The sequence below is a fragment of the Martes martes genome (assembly GCF_963455335.1).
Source record: "Martes martes genome assembly, chromosome: 5".
NCBI classification, from domain to species: domain Eukaryota; kingdom Metazoa; phylum Chordata; class Mammalia; order Carnivora; family Mustelidae; genus Martes; species Martes martes.
This window is the reverse complement of record NC_137892.1, coordinates 162050075-162073708: the sequence shown is the minus strand read 5'-3', so window position 1 is coordinate 162073708 and position 23634 is coordinate 162050075. Positions and strand designations below refer to the sequence as shown.

At 48.7% G+C, this 23634-nt stretch overlaps 1 protein-coding gene across 1 annotated transcript in view; it reads left to right on the top strand.

Moving 5' to 3' along the window:
- The window catches only part of ADAMTS16 (ADAM metallopeptidase with thrombospondin type 1 motif 16), a gene marked incomplete at its 5' end in the record, with an annotated part of 146080 nt that overhangs the window by 43100 nt on the left and 79346 nt on the right, over window positions 1–23634 (top strand). The window contains 6 exons of the mRNA XM_080804378.1: window positions 1230–1429; window positions 2254–2337; window positions 4484–4643; window positions 6281–6386; window positions 13804–13941; window positions 22990–23143. Of these exons, the coding sequence (XP_080660504.1) occupies window positions 1230–1429; window positions 2254–2337; window positions 4484–4643; window positions 6281–6386; window positions 13804–13941; window positions 22990–23143 (842 nt within the window). The remainder of the gene's footprint in view (window positions 1–1229; window positions 1430–2253; window positions 2338–4483; window positions 4644–6280; window positions 6387–13803; window positions 13942–22989; window positions 23144–23634) is intronic.

Below are 23634 nucleotides of genomic sequence, written 5' to 3'. Positions count from 1 at the left end.
CAGCATCGACGTCCTTGGCACAGGATGCGTGCTGTGATGATGTGGCCAGAGTCATTACTGTCCTCCACGGGGTTCATTCAGGTTTGAGAGCATTTTAGCAAAGAGACAAAATGCACCGGTTGTGGGTACCCATGAAATGAAATAGCAACTTCGAGCAGCGCGGGCCGTGAATAGAGTTGGCGTCGCTCTGAATTAGTGCCACCCAGATGTGTGGGTGATCTGAAGTCTACTTTCACTTGAAAAGCTTTTCAGAAGCACCCCTTAACCCGATTGCCTGCGGTGCTGTGTTAACTTACCAATTATAAATTGGTAAATTGGTAAATTATAAATTGGTAAATTTAAATATTAAATATTAAAAAATTAAAATAAACTTACCAATTATAAATTATAAATGCCCAGACATTTGTTGTTGTTGTTGTTTTTAATATTTTATTTATTTATTTGACAGAGAGGGAGAGAGATCACAAGTAGGCAGAGAGTCAGGCAGAGAGAAGGGGGGAAACAGGCTCCCTGCTGAGCAGAGAGCCTGATGTGGGGCTCAATCCCAGGACCCTGAGATCATGACCTGAGCTGAAGGCAGAGGCTTAACCCACTGAGCACCCAGGCGCCCGCCCAGACAGTTTTTAAATGGCTCCAAGAGGACGGACTATGTTTTGTCTTGTGATTAAATGAGGTAAATATTTAGGGCACTTTCTAGGAAATTCAGCCCTGCCGTGAAGTGTCACGTAGTTTGTAACCCATTTGAAACACGATAGACAAACTGGTTATGTGTCCAGATGTGGGAATCAGCTTTAAGAAGAATCAGGCCACTAAAATCGTTCAAATAAGCAAACGAGGCAAGATGGTGCCATCGTAACTGTTGGTTCTACCGCTTTGTTAGTCGGTGTTCCGCAGAGGCCTGGCCCACAGATCCTTACACCAGTGGTCGCTGAGCTTTGTGCTTCTGCGGCTAGAACACGAGACCCCAGCAGTCCCCTTTCCTTGCTTTAAACCGGGACAGAACCACACAGAGGGAGACACAGTGGTGGCTTCCATCACATCGAGGTTGCACGAGCTTGATTTGCATTTCAAGCTCCACTTTGGTGTGAGTTCTGAATCACAGAGTCTCAAGGGGTCTATGGTTCACACGTGAATGTTCATTTTGAAAAGCCGGTTTCTGCATAACGAGTTCCACTGCTGGTTTGGTGATGACTTTGCTTTCGTTTGTTCTCGGAATACCCGCTGCACAGACATGCCCAGGCCTCCCAGGGGGGACCTCTTCGTCCTGCCTGATGAGTACTCGCCTCCCGTGCGGCACAAGCGCTCTCTCCTGAAGTCCCACAGGAACGAAGAGCTGAACGTGGAGACGCTGGTCGTGGTCGACAGGAAGATGATGCAGAACCACGGCCACGAGAACGTCACCACCTACGTGCTGACCATCCTCAACATGGTAGGCGAGTCCTTCTTGTTGAAGCCAAGTGTGGAGTCCCCCGGATGGGGTGTGTGCCTTCACGTCTCGCACGCAAGAAATACCTTCTCTGTGGGGACTCCTTCACTCGTACTGTTCTCCGGCCAGAAGGGCCGTGTTCACAACTTCAGAGAACACCATAAGGAGGGGGGATCAGTCCGCCCCGCTCCGTGAGCCGGGGGCATGGTTTGGGAGGCTCAGAGTCTTCATTTACCAGAAATCTGTGAGAGGATGCTGAGACGCCTTAGTCAGTAAATCTGCTTATGGGTGACCTTAGATGGCTATACAGAAATGGCCACCTCTTCAGGAATGCTAATGTTTAAATACTGAATATGCGTTATTTTATCTACAAAGTCAGAAAAGCCTACAACCCTGTAGGCTGCCATCTTGGGTAAAACGTCCCGTGTCCCAGACTGGCAGCCATTGTGACGAGGAGGAGTGATGAGAAACATCTAAGCCCCACTTGCGTGACCCAGTGACACGTAGGTAACGGAAGACAAGATCCCAGGTCACCTAAGCGTGGTTTGAGAGCTAGCTGGGATGACGATGTTGTGAACGCACTTTGCATTCTACCCCCTGAATGTGGGTGTCATTGCTGGCGCCCCGTCTGGTCGCCTGCCCAGCAATAAGGACTCAACACTTGCTCCACCCGGCCTGTGGGCGTGTCTGTGCCTGTCCGTCTAGCAGTGTGAGAAAGGCAGCACTGCCGTGTCACGAGAGCAAGGGACCCGTCATCACTGGCAGGACGTGGGGGACAGGGAAATGGCACCACGTGTGGGGCTGACATGACTGCCTGTCTTTTTCAGGTGTCTGCTTTGTTCAAGGACGGAACGATAGGAGGAAACATCAACATTGCGATTGTAGGTCTGATCCTTCTGGAGGAAGAACAGGTAATCTGTCTTTGAAACGGGCAGCTGCTTTTCCCCAGAAAAATAAAGGCAAAGTGAGACCTTTTTTTTTTTTTTTCCTCTTAGTGTGATTGGCTGTGGATTCTTGACTTTTCCCTCCTTGGGAGCAAAAAGTGTGTAATAGTTTGTGTCTAATGCCATGAGTCTTTTATCAGTTCCTTTAATGATGACTTGAATTGGGTGCACGTGCTTGTGTGTGTATGTGTGTGCATGTGTGTGTGCAAATGGGCAGAGGTAGGGAGGAATTCTTTCTTAGTAGACTGTAGGAGAAGCTGGAACAGAAGACCTGCCTCAACCATGTGGGTGGGAGCCTGCTGAAAATAGAGATGCACAGTGTGTCTTCAGCCCCCTCCCCACCATGAGCCGTTAGGCTCCCAGGCGGAAAGGAGCCCTTTCTGCTCCTTGCCAGTAGACGAAAATGACAGTGGAATCGTGCTGTGCGGCACTGCTGTCTTCCTCTGTCACTTCCTAACTCCTAAGACGGACTGCACCAACCCCTGCCGCCTCCACTCAGCGCTGTGTTTTGATAGAGATTCTGGAATGTCAAGTCTATGTCTCTCATGGCATCCAGACCCCCCATCATGGCAGATCTTGGTCGCAGTGGGTAAACATCCCCTTGCCTCCATCCCAGCGTCCCTGCGTAAAGGCACGGGCGTGCGCCCAGTTCACAGGGAGGCTGTGGACGCACATTCTGCAGCACAGGTGTCGGGGCATCTCCGCCACGCAGGACTCTCGCCTCTGCTCGGCCCCACGCTCATCGCTGGCCCCGCACAGGGAAGAGAGCCGCCCTTGCTGACGTCTTAGCAAGGTCCCCGGTTCGCCACAGTTCTCTTATTTATAAAACAGAGAATTTTTTAAAATGAAACCCGAGATGCCTCAGAAGGTCTAAGATGTGTCCAGAGGGGGAGCTTCTGCGGTGTTGCTCTTTTTCTGGGCAGGGTGAGGGCCTGCGGGGGCAAGCCTGTTTCTAGCCCCAATGGTCCGGAAGATACAGCTGCATTGTCTTTGTGTGAGTGAGCGTCTGGGCAGGGGGTGCCCCACTGGCGGGGCATCTCAGGTGACAGGTTAATTATTCCTTGTATTAAATCGTTTTCACCTTGGAATCCATCCAAGCTGCAAAGAATAAGCGAGGTTATCTTTTGATCGTACACCTGTGTTAACTTTGATTAATGCGGTGTTCCTGGAAGTCACCTGCTCAAGAATGTGAGGCATGCCCCAGGGTTGAGGCCCGGCATTAGGCTGAGGTGCATTTGACTTTGTGCAAAGACGAAATCAGCCCTGGAGGAGAAAACCTCGTCAGGGAGCCAGAGACGCACATTTCAACCCGACATCTAGTTGTGAGGGCTACCCTCGAGTCGTCCTGGAATCGAGCCGTTCACCCTGGCTTTCTCGGACGGAGCCACAGGAAGAAATAGCAGCGAAGTTCAAATAACTCGTTGCAGCCAGCGCCGGGGGGTGTTTCTGACCCCCCACTCCCACCTCTGAACGCCCCAGGCGTGCGGGCGGCCTTCACGCCGACATTTCGCTGTTGCTCGGTTAGAACGCGGCATATAGGCATCTGGTGGGATGTGTCCTGCATAGTCTCCTGCTGGCTCTGGTCTGTTTTCTAGAAAAAGAGCTTTCCCGGTTGACCTGCCCCTTCTCATAACCGTGTTGCTTCTAGAGGAAAGTGACTTAGTCTAACACTGTCATGATAACTGGTAAGACTTATAAATCGGAAATCCCTCTTGCCCAGCTTGGTCATGAAATCAACCGTCTAGGTGTGTTTTCGTGCATGTGTGGAATCCCCTATCGAGGGTCCTGTTGCCTGACATAAGTTCACAAAGTGTTTTACAAAGACGTCGATGGCAGCCCACCCGTGCACAAGGACTCGATCTCTTTGGGGCATTGGAAATGCCTCCAGGGTCAGCTAACTGCATCCCAGCTGTCTTCATACAGAACCACAGAAACGAAAGGAAGTGTCCACCCTGAATCTGTACCAGTTTTTTATAAGACACCCTCCTTTGGATTTTACTCCATGAAATGGGTAGCTCCACTTGTAGACCATTGGGACCCTCTGTGTAGTGGAGATCGGACTTACTGACGTGTTTTCTCTGTTGTCACGGGGCTGTTGGTCTGTCTGGCACAGCCGGGGCTCGTGATAAGCCATCACGCCGACCACACCTTAAGCAGCTTCTGCCAGTGGCAGTCCGGGTTGATGGGCAGAGACGGCACGCGCCACGACCATGCCATCTTGCTGACGGGTCTGGACATATGTTCCTGGAAGAATGAGCCGTGTGACACCTTGGGTAAGACCCTCCCTCGGAGTTTTGAGGACGGTGTGTGGGCTGTGCGCCCTCGGGGACTCAGGACGTTGAGAAACTGCCCCCCGGGGCAGATCCATGGTGGTGGACGCTGCTGAGCAGGGCTGCCAGCAGAGATGGGCTTCCCTGGACGGACTTAGGCCAAGCACAGACGTGTGTGTTTATTCACCCGAAGTGACGACTTCGCGAGGAACAGTCCCTCGCTCAAGACGCACATTCAAGAGTCCCCGTCTCTTCCACTTTACGAGTTGCTGTCTCTCCTTTCTTTTCCCCTCCCCTGTGTGAAAAGCGAGTGAACAGATTCAAGGGTGTCCCCTTCTGTGGCAGAAACAGTACATCTGTGAATGTTTGCAGAGATGTTAAAGCAGAATCACATTCCTCATTTTTCTTTGCTGTATAAATACTGCAGTCTTAGCAATTTTTTTAAGATTCTTATTTATTTAAGAGGGTGCAAGTGAGGGGGGAGGGGCAGAGAGAGAGGGAGAAGCAGGCTCCCCATGGAGCAGGGAGCCCAACTCAGAGATTGATCCCAGGACCAATCAAGGACCCCGGAATCAAGACCTAAGCTGAAGGCAGATTCTTAACTGACTGAGCCACCCAGGTGCCCCAATCCTAGCAAGTTTTTTAACATATTTATGAGGCTGGATTTATCTTAGAGGCTGTACTCTGATATTTTTTTCCAAATCGTGTAAAGCACAGTATGCCATTAGCAGGGCTCTCTTGGACATTTTTCCTGACTCTGCATTTCCTTCTGGGATCTTAGTCAGACAGCTGAGTCAAATAGAGGTTAATTGTAGCTGCTTTTCCTAGAAAGTCCTGCTTCCAAGGCGGGCCCTGGCCGGCCTCTGAGACCCAGACTCCAGGGGGCTGCCCAGCACCCTGCTTGGTGAGCTGGCTCTTTGTGCCTACGCCATTTGCTTGTACAGATAATCGGGCTTCCACAGGACGGCTGTTTCCCTTCTGGGAGTCTAGAGTTTGGGTCCACACTAGGCAGGGCTGCTAAGGGATTCGCTCTGGGTAAAACTCCTGGGTCCTGAGTGTCTGAGGTTCCTCTGTTGTGGACCCACTGGGAGAGAGTTCTAGAGACTCCTGCATGGTTTCCTCCCGATCTCTCTCTGTGCATGCGTTCCTGTTGCTGATTTTGTCCTGCCTCCTCTGTATCTGTATGGAACTATACCTGGGAGTATGACAAAGGCTGAGTCCCATGAATCCCTCTGGTGAATCCTTGGACCAGGCTAGTCTTGGGGACCTCCTGGTGCACACATTCACTACAGTACTCTCTTATTCAGTCTTCTGAGAACACAGATTTTTATATCAAAAGGTAGAGAATCTTTTCCATGCACAGGGAATTCCCTTTTCTACTCTGCCCCAATTATAAATGTAACATGAATGCCACACGGAGCCATGAATCATTTTCCAGGTGGAGAGCAGATCCCTCCACAAACCTTGCAAAGAGCCTTTATGTGTTTGTCCAAGAGTTTCCCATTCAGATTTCCCCTGTGGAGATGAGAAACATACTTCTCCAAAGGACAGAGGATAAAGATGCTTGTGTAATACACCTTCTTTCTCTATTTTATCGCAACAACACTGCTCTATAATCTTTTGATCTCTGTGCCCTGTAGGATTTGCACCCATAAGTGGAATGTGCAGTAAATACCGCAGCTGCACGGTTAATGAAGATACGGGTCTTGGACTGGCCTTCACCATCGCCCATGAGTCTGGACACAAGTGAGTGCATTTCGTGGAAGGGTGGATCCTAGGCTGCTTTCCCTGCTCTGCGATTCCCACAGAGACACTGATTCATTAGGTCAGGTCTCTAAGGGGCATCACATGTGTCCAAGGAGAACGTCGTGGACAAGGAGAATGTCATGGACAAGAAGGATGTGGATCCCTGAGGTCCTTCTTATGTTTTTCCTTTGTTTGTTTTTATTTTTTAAAGCAAGCTCCATGCCCAGCATGGAACCCAGCATGGGGCTTGAACTCACAACCCTGAGATCAAGAGTCAGATGCTTAACCTACTGAGCCACAAAGGCATCCCTTCCTACGTTTTTATTTTAGTGCCAAGCCATACACAGTCTAAAGCTGTGGCGATTTCTGCATTTACGCTCTCCTTCCTCTGCCTGTCCTTCCGTCCCGGCTCGAGCATGACTGTGTGACCGCACACAGTTGTCTCAGCCTCTGCTCCTTCATCCTGTTCTGAACTTGGGTCCTGTGCGCTGATCTCATTCCATGGTTAGTTCCCATTGGGGATGACAGAGATAAGGCCTCCTTTTGTCCACTAGTTACTCTGGAGTTTGACCTTCTTATATCACTTTTATAATTTGTAGAGATGTCTTTTGGTTGGTGTGTCAGGCTGTTCGGGGAGTTAGACTAGGGGTGGGTGGGAGCTGGTAGGATCTGGTCTGCGGCCCACGTGTCCAGATGTCCAGCATAACAGGGCAGCATCAGGGTATGTGGTGAGCCTGGGGTTGGCACAGACAGATGTCCGTGCTGAATGGGCAACACTCAGCCAGCAGCTGGTCTCTGGTGGCATCTTTTTACATGAAAGTTTTCCATTTGTTCCTGTAGAAGGAACACTGTCTATCAATTACTTACAGAGGCTATCAGTCTTAAATAAGGTTTCCTGGACTAATCATTCTATAAGCTGCCTTAGGTCGAGCATTTCCTTGCTCTGCCCGCCTGCTGGCTTCCTGGACTTAGCCGGGTCAGCGGGAGCTGGAGCAGTGGGAGTGCAGCTGTCTTCCTGCTACACAGCAGCTTGGATTGGGGTTTCTCCCAGAAAATTCACAACCAGGAATTACCATTTATCTGTTTTGTTTTTGTTTTTGTTTTTTGTTTTTTGTTTTTTTTTTACGTTCACCCTGAATTTACTTGCAAATCACAAAACCTGCAAAATGCAGTGTTTGCCATTCCTGTTTTGCAAAGCTGACCTCTCCATCCCCTGGTAGAAATGGAATGAGGCCATGTGTGTGCTCTCGTCCCGTTCACAGCATCTCTGTGTGTGTGTGCATGCACGTGCATGTGTCCCCACGTGTCTGAGTGTGTGTTGTGTATGTGCATCTGCCTGTAGCGCGGCCCCGTGAGGCCCTGCAGACTTGGCTGTGTGAACTGATGACCTGACAATGAAGGTTATACTCAACTTCTGATCCCGTCATCGTTATAGGTAATGACTGACTTTATCGGTGCCTAGAACATTGCCCCTACACTTCATGAAACTTTCAGCTAAATCATAATTGTATTTCTAATAGGCTGCCACAGCTAAAACTTCAAAAACTCTCATTATGTTAACGACATGAGGCTCTGGCTGTCCCCTGACCCATACCTGAATTTAATTAAACAATCCAGGTAAGAAATGTTTAAGGCACCGAGGACTGAGCAGCTCAGTATTAAGAGAACAGATGATGGCCGGGACTGGCAGTGTGCACGGCTGCAGCTGGCTGGTCTACCCAGAGTTAAACCAGACATGTCAGACATGGGTCGTCAGTGTCAGCGAGGATCAGTGCCTCCTTTTATTTTGTCCTAGGAGTCAATTAATAGTCTCTTTCATCACCAGAACTGGGTCTAGATGGAAAGAGCCTTTTTCCAAACAAGATAAAACTGTTATTACAAGTGGGACTGTGGATGGGAGGAAGGAAATGGGCCGTAGGCTTGGATGAAGGGGTGTCCTGCTCCTCATGGACTTCATCTCCAGAAAATTACCAGCTCCTTCTTGATCACCCAGCGGGAACAGGACATCAAGCAATGGGCAGGAACTGGGAGCTCTGAACATGCCCCGTCGCCGGTGAGGTCACTTCCTGTCCTGTTGAGGAAACAGGAAGTACTCGGGGGCGATAGGCCAATGAGTTGCATGAGCCAAATGGCAAACCAACCGACCGTAGCACTTACTAATAGTAATGGCGGTAGTCATATATCACCTGCAGTTTGTGGAGCGCTTTGTGGGATTTGCGGGGCGATTTCACATGCACCTCCAGCTGGGGAGACCTCGGGGGACGCCCCTCTCCCCGCTCCACCAGGATGGAGGGTAGACGGTGCTGAGTGTTCGGCGAGTGTGAATGAATGGAACGGACAGAGTGAGTCAGGGACGAGCAGGTGGATGAGCCAAGAGTATTTCAAGTGAGTCGTTTGCTGTGGCAACTACATCAGATGGGAAAAGCGTGCAAGGCTCAGGGACCGAACCCCGTGGATTTTCGTTGAATTGAAAATGAGCACACTTATTCGGTTCACTGATTTAGTAACTGACTTCTTGGAGGAGAGCTGTCGCTTGTGCATGGATCAAACATCGTAATGTAAACAGCGTGCCTGGCAATGAACTCCAGGCGGGGCCAATTTCTCGAGTTCTTCAAATTAAGAATCAGAAAGCAATCCCACACCTGTTAGGACTTTGTGGAACATCCCGTTTTACGGTCCATTTTCCTTTCTCAGGTTTGTTTACATTCAGAGGATGTCTCTGAGGTCAGAGGTGCGCTTGTCTCCAGGCCTCTCAGCCAGAGGTTTTCTGACCTTTACCTCCGAGAGGATCTTCCTGAACGTGCGGCCAGTTTCTCCTACTGAGTCGAGTTATTTTCACGTCAGGACATCTGTGGCTTCTATGGAGAAATCAGACCTGCGCACAGAAGTCACTAAGAACTGGGGTTTGGATTTGTGTCGGAGAGGGAGGGAGACGGGACTAGACGTGAGGACGTGTGTTGCCCTGTAGGATGTGGGATCCAGTCGGGCTGGTTCCTAAGTCAGTGGTGTAGGGTAACGTTCCTAGCTGTGTTCGATCACTTGGCGTGGGACGTGTGGTTTGCTAGAGGCAGGTCTGGAGAACTGACGCAGACATACTGAGTGCTGAACTATAGGTTTTGGGGACTCTGTCCCCTGAAAGGCATGAATCCATTTGAAAAGTTCCCATGTATTAAGGAAGTCATGCCATTTGGGCAGTAGGACTGTAGGCCTGGGGTCCTGGGTCCATGAGGTTCTCCCATAGCCTGGCAGCCATCCGTCTGTGTTGCCTTTTCTTCTCTTACCTGGGTTCCCATCTGCCAAACCAAGGGAGCCCGAGACCCTCGGCGTGAGTGTGCAGCGGCAATGGAAGGTGCACGAGTTGAGCTGAGGTTGCCAGCTTATGACACAGGATGACCTGCTCAACTTGCATTATCATTTCAGACCATCAAGACAATATTAAAGCGTATTTGCTGTGCTTAGAAGTACTCATGACCCATCGTTCTGCCACTTGTCTTCTCCCACACATATTGACCCGTTCACTGGGCACAATTTCCATTCTGCCAGCAAAGCATTGTGCGGGGTTCTATGAAGAGACTAGGGATTCACCCCCTCCAAGAGCGTTCATGGAAGGACAAGGTAGATAGCGTGTGCACGGATCAGGCTGTGTGGACTGTGGGCGTTGCAAGGGACTTTACCACAGAGGTCCCGGAAAGTCTCAAAAGAAGCAGAAGTGACTTGCTGATACATTTAGCTCCAGCGGGTTTGGCTGGTGCAGTTCCTTCCGAGCATTTGGTGGTGAGGTGTACACCTCCCTGAGACGCGGCTGTGCGCGGATACCAACCTGAGCCCTGCAGCGGGGTCAGGGACGCACCGTGACGCTGGAGTCTTGTGCAAAATCAAGGCCGCAGCCCCGTAGAGGTCCTCTGGCCAGTGGTCATCAGACGGCCCTCTAGGGAGCCCGAACAGGCTGGAGGCTCATTTCTTCCCAATTTTATTTATTGTCCCTCCTAAGAGGAACAATTGATTTTTGTTTCTGTATCCAAAAAGCACTTGAAACCACTGACCTTCATTTGAACGTGTGTTCATGTGCATGCACACACACCCGCACCGCACATACACAAGGAGCATCTAGGTAGTGAGCAAGTTCATTCGAATCAGGAAATGGATAGAAATTCTGAATTTTCCTTTGTGATATGCGTGGTGTCAGGTCTTTAGTGCGATGTTAGAGCAAGTTTTTACTACCCCATTATACACGTAAGGGAACTGAGGCCTGCTGACTCAAACCCAACAGCTTGTGAAAGACAGAGGCAAGACCCCCCTGAAGGCCCTCCTCAGTCTCCACTCTTCTGGTTGATTGACCTGCTCCGGCCCCCAAGACCCACCTGATGCCGTGTCCGCACCAGCTTTCTCCCTCTCGAGGGGAGTGTGTTGTGCTCCTTGGAAAGTCCACATCAGAGGCCGACACCTAGGCCTTCCTGTGGCACCATCATGGCACCAAGGGTGGGATGTAGCCCTCCAGATGACACTGGCCTGTGGTCGCTTCGAAGGATTTCTTGTTTCCTTAACTACCACTGTCTGCGTGGTCTAAAATAGTTGATACAACCTCCAGCAAGGCATGGCCACTCATCATTCCTGGTGAATCGTTAGTGATGGCGGAATGAGTGCTGACGGAATTGAGTCCCTCAGAATGTGCTGGAGAGGTGTCAGAAGCATCACACACTGAACGTAATTCTCAAGTCCGGGTTCATCTGAAATTATGCTTCCATTTGGGTATTTGGGTGGGTGTTCTCGCTGGAAGGTTGGGCTTTGTTTATTCAACCGACATCACTGAAGCACCTGTTAGGGGCTCGTGAGCGCCCGGCCTGGGCTGAGCATGGACAGCCAAGGTCTCCATCCTTTAGAAACTTAAAAGCTAGTAGGGAGGAAAGAAAACAGTATATTTACTGTTTCAACCTATGGGATGACCGAAACTTTGAATAGAGCACTCTGGCTCACGGAAGCAAAGAACATGCCTGGTATCGTGCAGCTTGGGTAGTAACTGTATTTCTTGGTTCCTTCCACCAACCTTATCTTGAAAATGAGCTCTGTCCGTCCTTCCCTGACTTTGTTACTGTTGCGCTCAAATGTGACCACTGTGGGGTACTTCCATGCGAATGTCTGGGGTCCATCACAGCACAGTGTATATGGGCATCACACTACTTGGAAAGGCAGCTCACTGCCATGTGGTCGTGCCGAGATTCGGGCAGGCATCAGGATCACCTTACTGTGTTAGAATACACTCAGATACCAGAGCCTAACTCCCAAGCAACTAAATATAAAAACCTATAAGATGGGCTTTGAGGAACCACACCGTGTGGTGTGTCTCTCAGATACTCAGATGCACAGCAGAGTTTGAGAATCAATTCTAGGAAGAATCATGGAAGAGACCTTAGATGAAAAAGTTTAAGACCCATGTGTTCCCAGAACTGGGCTATCACGGCTTTCATGTCTTTAGCAACGTGGGCAGAGTGGTAGCACATTTGCTGGGGCACCTACTGAACCACAGTGTGCATGTTGTCTGCAGAGTCCAGGGCCAGTTGGGGGGGGTGTACTTTGGTTGTTCGTTTTCCTAACTTTCTCCCCAAGGCAGCCACCCATATGAGATTACAGTCTGAATCTTTTCATAGCCATGACACATTTCCTCTGTTATATGCTTACCCCAGCCTTGATTGATTGCTTTTAATAGAACTTCAGAGGATGGGTGGAGACCGAAATGAGTCCATCTGCGTCACCCTTGGTACCAAGCAGGAATTTTGCAGAAATCCAACAGTTTTTGCATGCCAGATTTCCCTGGATATGTGCTCCAATAGTGCTCATGTTACACTCTTGCCCGGGTCCCGCCTGGGCTCCGATGTCGGAGTGTCAGGTCACAGTCCTGACTCTGAGACAGTGGTCACGACTCTCTCCAGTCCTCAGTCTTGCTGTCATGATGTTCTCCCTGCCTTATCGGTTTTTCAGGAGGCTTAAGTTAGAAAATACAGATAATGTGTTTAAACACCGTTTGAACACTAGTGGGTGCCTACAAGAATGAGTTGTTATTTTTACTGACACTCTTAGATCCCCATAAACAAGCCAGTGCAGTGTGGAAAATGGGTTTTCAGCCTCAGCAGCAAATACAGAGTCCCTGGCCCATGGCTGGAGCTCCTTTCCCCAGTGTTCAGAGCCTTCTGTCCCTGCCGCCCTGCCTCTCCTCATCACGGGATTCTTGGTGGCAGATTGTCCCCAGACCCAGGAACCCTCCTGCCCTTCTTTGCTTTGCCCCTTGCCTTCCCCTTTGCTCTGCACCCACTCATGTGGAACCCCATTATCTAAGAATCCACCCAGTGTGATTGGGCAGGTACCAGATACTAGTGGCCAACAAGGGCTCGACTCTCTAAGAATATGTCTGCCCTCATGGGAAGTCTTCAGGGTCACAGAGAACTCCCAGACCCCCCAGGCGTTCTTCCCAATCCGTTAGTTGCGTTCTTCTGGGGTGGATGAAGACGGCGGTGTGAGACGCTCCTACAGCCAAAGCTCTGGACAGTCAAGAAGAAGAAGCTGACTTGGCAGAGAGACATAGCAACTCAGTTTGTGGCATGCTTACAGGCGTAGGGCTAGAGTTTTCTCTGGTGACGGTGAGGGGGTTACCAATTGGAATATCTGTGAAGGACACTGTAAGTACCTCAAGAGCCATTGCGGCTTGAGATGGCCCCCTTTGCTCAGCTAGAGCTGGAGCCCAGAGTGGTCTGGTGTGGAGGCAGGAGGAACAGGTATACCTTCAAACAGTTCTTGCAGTTAAAGGGAGCAAGAACGCCCACTGGGCTTCATGGAGCTTCTTCCTCCAAAGGGACATAGGCAATGTGGTCAAGCACTGTCCAGCTGGGACAGCCCCGAGCAGTTCAGGCCTGGCAGGAGGTGGGGCAGCCCTTGGTGGGACTGGGGACAGAGAGTCAGCCACACAGGGAGCTGTAACAGGTGGTCAGTTCTCCAGTCGTGGGAGGCATCAGACGCACTTGAGGAGCCTGTTTTGTGTTTCTGACAAACACCTGGAAATTCTGAAAATCCCTGGTGAGCAGAGAAGAGTATAGAGAGATGAGAGCAGACAGGACACTGGTCAGCTTCATCAATCAAGATCAAGAGACCTGCCCTCCACGCCCCACTTGAAATGTCTTTCTGTAATTAAAACATGGGCTCTTAGCAGACGTTTGGACGCACGCTCCAAGTGACCAAATGGTAGTTCTTCCGGAAAGGTCTGTGAATGTGTGGCTCTGCTGCGCAGCCTGGCGGGGCAGACATTTTCCTTCTGTCTGACTGGCACGCAGACATGGAGAAGTTAACCATGCTGACACCTGTCGGCTGGGGTCTGTTAGGTCATTGATACTGTTCTTGCTTTTGAAAGGCCCATTTCTCTCTCGTGCAGCTTTGGCATGGTCCATGATGGAGAAGGGAACATGTGCAAAAAGTCTGAGGGCAACATCATGTCCCCCACGTTGGCAGGACGCAACGGGGTCTTCTCCTGGTCACCCTGCAGCCGCCAGTACCTGCAGAAATTCTTAAGGTATGAACTCCTGGAGCTGGATGTGTGTCTCTGAGTGTCTCTGCTGCTCCCTGACTGGGCAGCCTGATTCTGTCCAAGCAGTCCTGGCTTGGCTGTGACTTCCCAACGTGGTTCCCACTTGAAGGTGTCTTGAGACGCTCCCTTGGCCAAGAAGTTTGCCAAACGCTTCCTTAGGGCACCAAGTCCTTCAGGCTGAATCCAACATCATCTGATCTTCAGACTCAAAGGAAACCCAAGATACATCCCAAATCAAAGTATCTGTCACTAACATTTAGTTGTTTTAAATTCTCACTTTTGTGACTAAACACTTTTTATTCATGAGTAAGAAGACCTACCGTGCACACAGTGGGGAAGCACATGTAACTCTGGGATTTTTTCTTTTCTTTTCCACAAAGTGCATTTCTTATTAGGAGCGGGAACTTTAGCCTGGTTTATTTTTTAAATTTTTATTATAGCTAATTCATTTAGGAATTATAATGAATTATACTAATGATTATAATGAATTATAATGAATTCATTATAATGAATTCATAATATTCACAATATTCATTAGTATAATTCATAATGAATTATTATATATAATGAATTATATATATAATATATATAATATATATTATATATATTATATAATTCATAATGAATTATTATATATAATGAATTATAATGAATTATACTAATTCATTTAGGATCTAGGACATTGTGGAGAGATAGGGCTTGGCCCCCTGAAAAAGACAGTCAGTGGATTTTGAACTTTGTAGAGAAAGAAGGGACTTTACAAAGTGGCCTTAGTTCTATTAGTAAGGCAGACTGTCCCCCAAGTCTCAAGGATGCTGAGTTTGGAGTTTGGTTTCAGCTGCCGACCCTAACCTTATTTCTGACATGTAGCGCACTCCCCCCGGGTCAGCTCCCCGGGGGTTGGCAAGCCTGATGTGTGTGGTCACACAGAGCCCCAGTCCTTCCGTCCTGCAGCCGCTTCCTCTTGTGCAGAGCAGCCCACGGGTCCCAGGGGAGGAGAGGGCTGGGGAGGGCATGCAGGACAGGACTGTGTTCCTGGAAACAAGGACTCCGCTGACAGCCCACGCTGCAAGGGCTGGGTCAGGAACATTGTCTACCGTGTGCTCTGGAGGAAAAGGACATGTGGGGTGAAGAGAGGCCCGTGTGTGGCTGTGGGCAGCCCCTGGCTGCCACAGGGGAAGTCACTGGCACGCGGGTCCCCCAAACCAGAGAGAGCGCAGTCTGGGCTTCCAGGAGCCTTGGCTCTGGCCTCTCCCCACTGGTCCCAAGAAGCCTGGATGCAAACAGCCCAGGAAAAGCAGTTCTGTTGAAATCACAGCCTGTAATTTTGTTTTTATCTTAGCAAACTGACTTGCTCTGAATATGAAAAAGATAAAAAACAGCCTTTGTTTAGAAAGTAGCTGTTAACTCTGTGAAGGCGACTTCTCTCTGAGATCCAGCACAGGTGGCTGGGGCACAGGCCGACACCATGGGTACGTGCCCACCTGACCTCCCACATTCCTTCTCTTCACTCCTGAATGGGCTCTCCTGGGCCCCAGCCGTGGCTCCTGCGACACACTGTGCTCTATAGAGGACACAACCCTTTCCCCCTTTGTCCCCTTGGGAACATTCTGGTTTCCCTGGCCCTGGGAAGGAAAACTGCTTTCGCTCAAAAGGGAGGACACCCATCTCGACAACACAGAAATGTACCTGGCCAGACACCTAGAAGGCCTGTACTCGCTCCCTGACAGACACGCTGCCTCTCCGTAATCCACTGATCCTTGCCAAGGAGATACAAAGCATGTGCTTCCTTCTTCCCAAAATGTGTCAGTGCCGGCATGAAACGGGCCGCCGTGGCTCGTTCTTCATGCAGTGCGCTCACGTTTCTGGGATTCATCGAGGAAAGCACGAGAGGTAGCACTATTGTGTCAGTGATATATTCTTGGACAAAGCTGACAAACCAGACCACCTTACTTTAAGAGTTTGGAGAGATTATGACAAGAAAACAAAAAATAATTAGGGGCGCCCGGGTGGCTCATTTGATTAAGGGTGGGACTCTTGATTGTGCCCAGTTCATGCTCTCAGGATCCCGAGACCGAGCCGCTGGGCTCTGTGCTGGGCGTGGAGGCTGCTTGGGATTCTGTCACTCCCTCTGCCCTGCCCCCTGCGAAGGGACCTGCTCTCCCTCTTTCAAAACAAAACAAAACAAAATAAAATACAACAGCTAGAATTGACAGTGGGATGAAGACAAAAACCAAATGAAAATATAAAATGAAGAACAAGGGAAAAACATACAAGTGCATCAATCTTAGAATACAGGCTTGGCTGTGATATTGAAGCTTGACATTGGGCAAAGGTCTTTCTAGAAAGAAAGCAAGAAAGGAGATCAAATCCATTCATATTAACATTTCCAATATTTCAAGGAAAGTGAGGCTTTTGCCAGCATAGAATTCTTGAAAACAAATGAAACTGCATCTGTATATATCTAAACAGAACTATAGGGGCACCTGGGTGGTTTCGGTGGGTTGGCCATCCGCCTTCAGCTCAGGTCATGATCCCAGGGTCCTGGGATTGAGTCCCACATCGGGCTCCCTGCTCAGCGGAGAGCCTGCTTCCCCCTCTCACTCTCCCTCTATGCATCTGCTTTCTCCCTCTCTCTCAAATAAATAAATAAAATCTTTTAAAAAGGAAGCAGAACTATAGGTTCATCCAAGAGCATGCACTGATAGACACATTTCTCTATATTTTATATGCATCCTGTATTTTTACAGAATGGTCTGCTGTCCATATGCTACATGAAATATGCCCTACATGTCTGTAACCAATTACACGTCATACAGCGAGTGCTTATGAGTATTGATAGACACACGAAGTAAAAACATGGGTAGAAAGTACCTCCAATCTGTATTCTAGTTATCTGTGTGCACGCTAACCCATGTCTCCTGATGATTCCCCCTGCCACCCTCCTCTGGCCCCCACGCTGGAGTGAGTCCACCCCAGGCCAGTCCCAGACCCCAGGAGCACATGCTTGTCCCTCTCCTGTTTTTGCCACAGCACGATGCCAGCAACTGTATAGGGAGCGTGGGTGGAGGTGTAGCGGCAGGGTCTGTGACCCACGCTGGCCCCACTGGCGCTGGTGCAGGGAAAACAGATTGGCAGCCCCCACGGACCACCAGCTGAGCAGCCAGAGGTCTGCCTTCCAAGTCTCTGCAACTGACACACGTACCTGTAGTCAGAACCCAGAACCCATTATTCCAAGTTAGGAATTAAAGGGAGAAGTACCCCCACTCCTGTAAACACTGTTCAGGCTTCCGCCGCCCTCGCTGGCTTGCCCCATGGAGCTTGCTATCTTGGTTGGGTTCTAGGTTTCCCTCCTTTTTTCTGTCTCTCCTTTTCTCTTTCTTTATTACTTTGTCCGTCAGCTATTGCTTCCCTTTCTTCCGTTGCACAGACTGCATCATCTTGTCCATAGGGCACCACGGGGCAGGGTCCCGTGGGTACTTCTGTTGGCTCTGGTCCCTGTCTGTCCACTCTCTGAGGCTGCTGCCCATACCCTCGTGGAGCCCTGAGCCCGTGGCTGGTTTCCTTCTCTTGCTGTCTGTCCCTTCCATCCTCCAGACAGGCTGTTGGCAAGTCTCCCGAGCCACCATCCTGACCACTCACCTTCAGCCTGGGTGAAGTCTTCCCCCATTTTCTTACCATGTTACTTCCCAGCAGTCAAGGTATTTGACCACCTAAAGTCATGATGGACTGCCTTCCGGAAGGGAGAAAATTTTGTGGACAGTGTCTGGTCCTGATAATACCAATCTGTATTCTAGTAACTTACACTTGGTCATTTTTCTTTTATGTCCATTGCCAAAAAAGGCAGTGTTAACATTATTCTACAAGTGGCATCCCACATAGAGGTCCTTTCAACATATGCTGTCCCCTGTGTGGGGCCCCTGTGGAGTCAAGTTGGAGATTGTTAGCGTTGTTTGTAGCTATTTCTTATAGCTGTTCAGTTTTGTTTGGTGTGTGCGTGTGCATGTCTGTGTGTATGCGGGTGCATGACGACTTCTGCTTTCTGTATTAAGAAAGAGCATAAACTTAAGTTTGCATAGGATTTTTCTATATCAATCCTTTCTAAAATTTTCTAGATCATTTTTCAAAAAAATCTTTTAAAGATTTTATTTATTTATTTGAGAGAGAGAGAGCATGCATGCACAAGCAGGGAGAGGGGCAGAGGGGTAAGCAGACTCCCTACGGAGAAGGGAATCCTGTGTGGGACTTGATCTTAGGGCTCTGAGATCGTGACCTGAGCGGAAGGCAGATGCTTAACTGGCTGAGTCACCCAAGCACCCCTCAAATTTTTTTTTGCTTTTTCATCTTCATAGTTTTTGTGAAGAGAAACACTTTCAACTTTTTTGAAATGTGCCCAGATGATGTGGAGAGCAGGGGATGCAGCATGTGGGTGTAGAGTGCGAATCAGCATCATGAGAGTCCAGATCGTTTCTCAGCTGCCAAGGACTACGGGAGAACTTGTGGAAAGAAAATAGTTATATGCTTAGAGAGCACTTGTTTTGATGACATTAGATATGGGCTGTGATCTCCGAATCAGACCATGGCCCTAGGAGGGTTTGCCAAGAGTGTGGTTCAGAGATGTATTTGTTCTGGGATCCCGGGACGGTTCAATGTCGGCTCAAGTGCGCTCATTTGTTTTTGTGTCACTCAGTGAAACCCTTGTGTGGCCATTCAGTCATAAACTTTTATTTTCAAGAACTTTACTAATTTTGCTAGACCACATGGCTATAAACAGAAATGCAAGATTATCCATGCTCACGAATCTGTTCCCTTGAAATATTAAATTTTCCAGGAGAGCCTCCTGTTGTCAAAGTCACTCAAGTTTTTGTTCCCTTGGGATGACCAGTCACAAATCAGCCATGTCTGTACTGTGTCAGCAGGGACATCTCCTCGGTTTAATGAGCTGGAGACTGTCTTCTTGGACACGTTTGTCGACTTCCCGAGCTCCACGTAGTCACAGTCCTGTTATGTTCTCCACCAATCAGGCTGCTCTTTGGATGCGATCCCAACAATGAGTAAGGATAAGTGACTAACCTCTAAAGATGAACCCACTTTCCTTTATGAGCAGTCTCGCCTTTGGTACGTGGAAAAAATATACTTAAAGAAAGAGCTCAGTTGGTCTGAAGTTGTCAGCACAACATTTCTCCATAGTTGGTAGTCAAGAAGGACAGATACGTGTTTGGAGTAAATTCATGAACCGAGTCAGTGAAGTCATGTGTCATTTTCGAGGAACTGACACAGACCTCATCATCTATACTCATGTCTGTGTCCTGGAGGCCTAGGACTAGGGAAAGTTTAGCTCATTATTTTAATTTAATGACAACAGGGACTCATCCTCAATTTACTTTTTAAAAATTTGAATCATGGTATTCATAGACCAGTGAGTGTGCCTTTCCTCTGACCCCATGAATCTGTGTCAGTCCATGGGAAAAGGGACCATCGCTGGAGACCAGAAGTTTGAGGGGTGCCTGGATCACCTGCCCCAGCCCATACCACCTCTGTAAATGAGAAAATCTGACCTGACCTGAGAGCCTGTGAAGCATGTTTTGGGGTGTAATGGGAAGAACACATTTCATTTCATTCATTCATACACACACACACACACACACACACACACACACACACTCTGAATATTATTCAGCCATGTGAAAGAAGGAAATCCTGCCATTTTTGGTAGTACGGATGGACCTTGAGGGCGTGATGCTAAGTGAGGTGATTCAGAGAAAGACCAACTGTGTGTTCCCACTTATATGTGGAATCTGAATCAAGCTCATAGCAACAAAGAGTAGTAGGTGCCATGGGGGTGGTGGTGATGGTGGTCACACATACAGTCTTACAGTTCTAAGATGAGTGGTTCTGGGGGCTCTCATGTACAGCACGGTGACTGCGAACAGTGCTGTATTCTGTGTTCGAAAGCGGCTAGGAGAGTAGATCTTACAAGTTCTCTTGGAGCACCCGGGTGGCTCAGTCAGTTAAGCTTCTGACTCTTGATCTCAGCTCAGGTCTTGATGTCAACGCTGTGAGTTCGAGCCTCACACTGGGTTCCTTAAAAAAAAAAAAAAATGTCCTCATGACACAACGTTCACAAATCTAGGGATCTGAGGTGATGGATAGGATAACTACATTTATAAAAAGCCACGGAGCACAGTGAACAGCCCAGAACCAGTGTTCCCGCTCAGCAGCAGTTCCCCCCTCCCCAGAGATGACCTTGCTCTTGACACAGGGCACCACAGACTAGTTTTGCCTGTTTCTGAACTTTCTGTGAACAGAATCATGAGTTACATACTATGTGTCTGTGGTCTTTGGCCAAGTATCATAATTATGAGATTCATCCTTGTTGCCGCATACAAATATAACATCATTTACTTATTTTTAAGTGCATGAATATGCTACAGCTCATGAATCCATTCTGTTGGTGATAGGCATTTGAGATTCCAATCTGGGGCTATTTAAGAAATGTCTGCATATTCTTTTGGTCTCTGATTATCTGTAGGACTGGAACTCTAGGGTCATGGTTACGCAGTCTGCAGTGTCAGGAGGCATCCCAGACAGCTTCCCTGAGTGCTTGCGCGAAGTCACAGTTATGAGTGCTCCCACTGCTCCGAACCCTTGCCAACACTTGGTCTTGTCGGTCTTTTCCATTTTAGCCATTTTGCTGGTGTGTAGTAGCATACCAAGGTGGCCATTAAAGAGAACGAATGTCCTTTTACATATTAATGGTCACTGGAATAATCTTGAGTGAAGTTATTTTTCGAATCTCCTGTGAATTTTTAAGAATCAGGCTTTTTAATTTTTTTTCTTGTCTCTTGATGGACATATGTATTCTGAATACCTTGTCCAATATGGAAAATACATATTATGCAAGTATCTTCTGCCACTCTATGACTTGATGTCTCCACTTCTAATGGTGTTTTTGGTTACGAGAACTTCCCCTTTTTGTAATGGAGTCCAAATTAATCCATATTTTTGGCTTTAGGGTTAATACATTTTGTGGGCTGTTGATTTAAAAAAAAAAAAAAAAAATCTCCGCTTACCCCAGTCAGAAATACATTCTTCCACGTGATCTCCTACAAGCCTTATCGCTTGGCTTCCCACATGCAGGCCACCTGGCTTTCGTCTGGGCCATGCCACACAATCCAAACATGCTTTGCCCATGTGGATGCTAGTGGATTCTTTGTCCAGTGGCTTTTCCTTTCTCTATCCACACCATGGGGTTTTCTCACACCTGCCCCATGGCTGCACTTGGCCGTGAGCCTGCTGGGGCAGAGGGGGAAGGAACAGACATGCTCGAGCAGGAACCTAACCTGGAGCACTGGGCTAAGACCCACATGGGGAGTTGTTGCCCTTCAAAGGTGGAGCCTGATGGGGACGACCCGCTCATCCCAGCAGCGGTGTGTGCTCCTGCATCTCCTTGTGGGCTCCCAGCAGCAGTGTGTGCGCCTGCGTGTCCTTGTGGGCTCCCAGCTTCCAGGTTCCCAGTCTGTGCAGGGCGTTTTTCTTGGCTGGATGGGAACCTTGTCCTCGTGCCCTGTGCTTCTACATTTACACAAACTATAAAAATTCCTGAACCTGTGAACCTGTTTTAGTTTTCAGTCTCTTGCTGGGGCCAGTCAGTTTGGCTGACTTTTCCTGGTTTCCTGTCCAGAGGATAGGGATCATTGCTATCCTGACGTACCCTTGGGGACATAATGGGGAACACCAAACTCGTATGAAGAAATCATTTGTGATCCATCAGAGAAAGGTCCTATGGAATTCCAAAATTGCCAGATCGTGTCTTGACATGCTAATTATGTTTTTCATCATTTTTTTTCTTTACTTAAAATTATCCCTTTGCGGTATGATCACAGTGACTGTGACAGACAGGTCATCTGTTGGATGTTCAGTGACCCGGTCCCTGCTCTTCACACTTCCCCATCAGTTGATTTAATCTCTACTTCTCAGTGTGCTCTGAAAAGCTTCTGACCTCCTTTTACATAGAACTGATGTCCTATCTACTGTAGCCAGGGCCACTCTTGTGTTTCGTGGGTGACTGTGAATTGAAGTCATGCCTGAGTGGACCCAAAGGCAGTGGAACCTGAGACGGTACTGTGAAGGCTGAGGCCAGAGCGCTGCCAGTCAAGGTGGGCAGTCACACAGAGAAAAGTGCAGGGGTCCGTGGCAGGTCTACTGTCATTCACTATATTGCAAATGTAGAGGGGATTTTTCTGGCTTATTGAAATTTGCAAGCAAGATTTAGTTGCTATGTGCAAACACTGTTTGCCCTCCCTGTGAATGCAAAAATTATAACTATGCCTGCCCCTGCTGGGGAAGGGAATGCCTTATTTGTGGAAGGAAGGCATCATTACTTGGTCTTTAGTCATCATCTAGTGAACTTAAGCAGAGTTAATTTCCTTCTTGACTTGGGAACCTAGTCAGAAATTAGCCTGATTGTGGAGCATTGCTGGTAGGAATTGTTGCTGTGTTCCATGGGGAACCTCTGGAGGCTGTGAGCTGGTGTGCAGGTGGCCCCTGGCCCAGAGAAGGAAAGTAGGGGCAGGGAGAGGAGAGAGGAAGGGCAGAGGAGGAAAAGAAAGAAAGAAAACCTTTGTCTTTGAGATAGGTGGATTGGGCTAGTCTCACACAGTGCCCACTTCCAAGCATTGATTGTCTGTGGCAAGGAATGGACCCAAAGTTGTCGGCGGCTGGTGCTTCTCACACTGAACATCTGCTGAGCTAGTCCGTCTCCCTTTTCCCCACGATAAGCTTGAGGAATCTCGTGAAGAACAAATCACCTTCCTGGAAAAGGTGAAATGCATTCTGAGCAGTCTCGGGAAATGTGGCCCCTGTACTTAAATAGAGTGGGGGTAAATGTCCTGTGGGACCGTGGGGGAAGTAGGCCCCCTCCTCTCCATGCGGGAAATGTTGTCAGATTGCAGAACAGCCCGGCCTCGAGGAAGGTGCATCTCTGGTAAGTCTTGCAGAATCACCAGCAGCCCCGCGTCCTGTGTGTTTCAGCACCGCACAAGCACTGTGCCTCGCGGATCAGCCGAAGCCGGTGAAGGAGTACAAGTACCCCGAGAAGTTGCCGGGAGAGTTATACGACGCCAACACTCAGTGCAAGTGGCAGTTTGGAGAGAAAGCCAAGCTCTGCATGCTGGATTTTAAAAAGGCAAGTGATTATTGGCAAGTGCTCAGTGCAATATGATTCACAAAACCGTTTTATGCAGTGTGACGGACATTGATGTATTCTGCGTTTATTGGGTACCTACCAAATGTCAAATCCTGTGAGCTAGGGCTGGTCTTAGATAACAGGAAACACATGTTCTCCTGGCAAAGAGGATGCTGGTGGATACTGGTGCGGGTATCGGTTTTCGTTGGAGAACTGAGTTGGCCTGTTAGGTCGCTCTTGCTTTCTGATTTATCACGTGGGACCTCAGCAATAACCTCTGGTTGGTGTAAGTTGGCAAATTAATGCTCTACATTTTTTTCAAATGCTGTTAAGAAAACAGCACCGCCCTGCTTTACCTACCTCAGATAGAAGCAGAATTTACTGTGGAGCAGCAGTCTGTCTAGAGAATTGTGATTATTAAATTTCCCCAAAACGGGGTTTCTAGAGAAGTTTCTCGTAGAAGGAGTCATCTACACCGCTGAGCCCAGGGA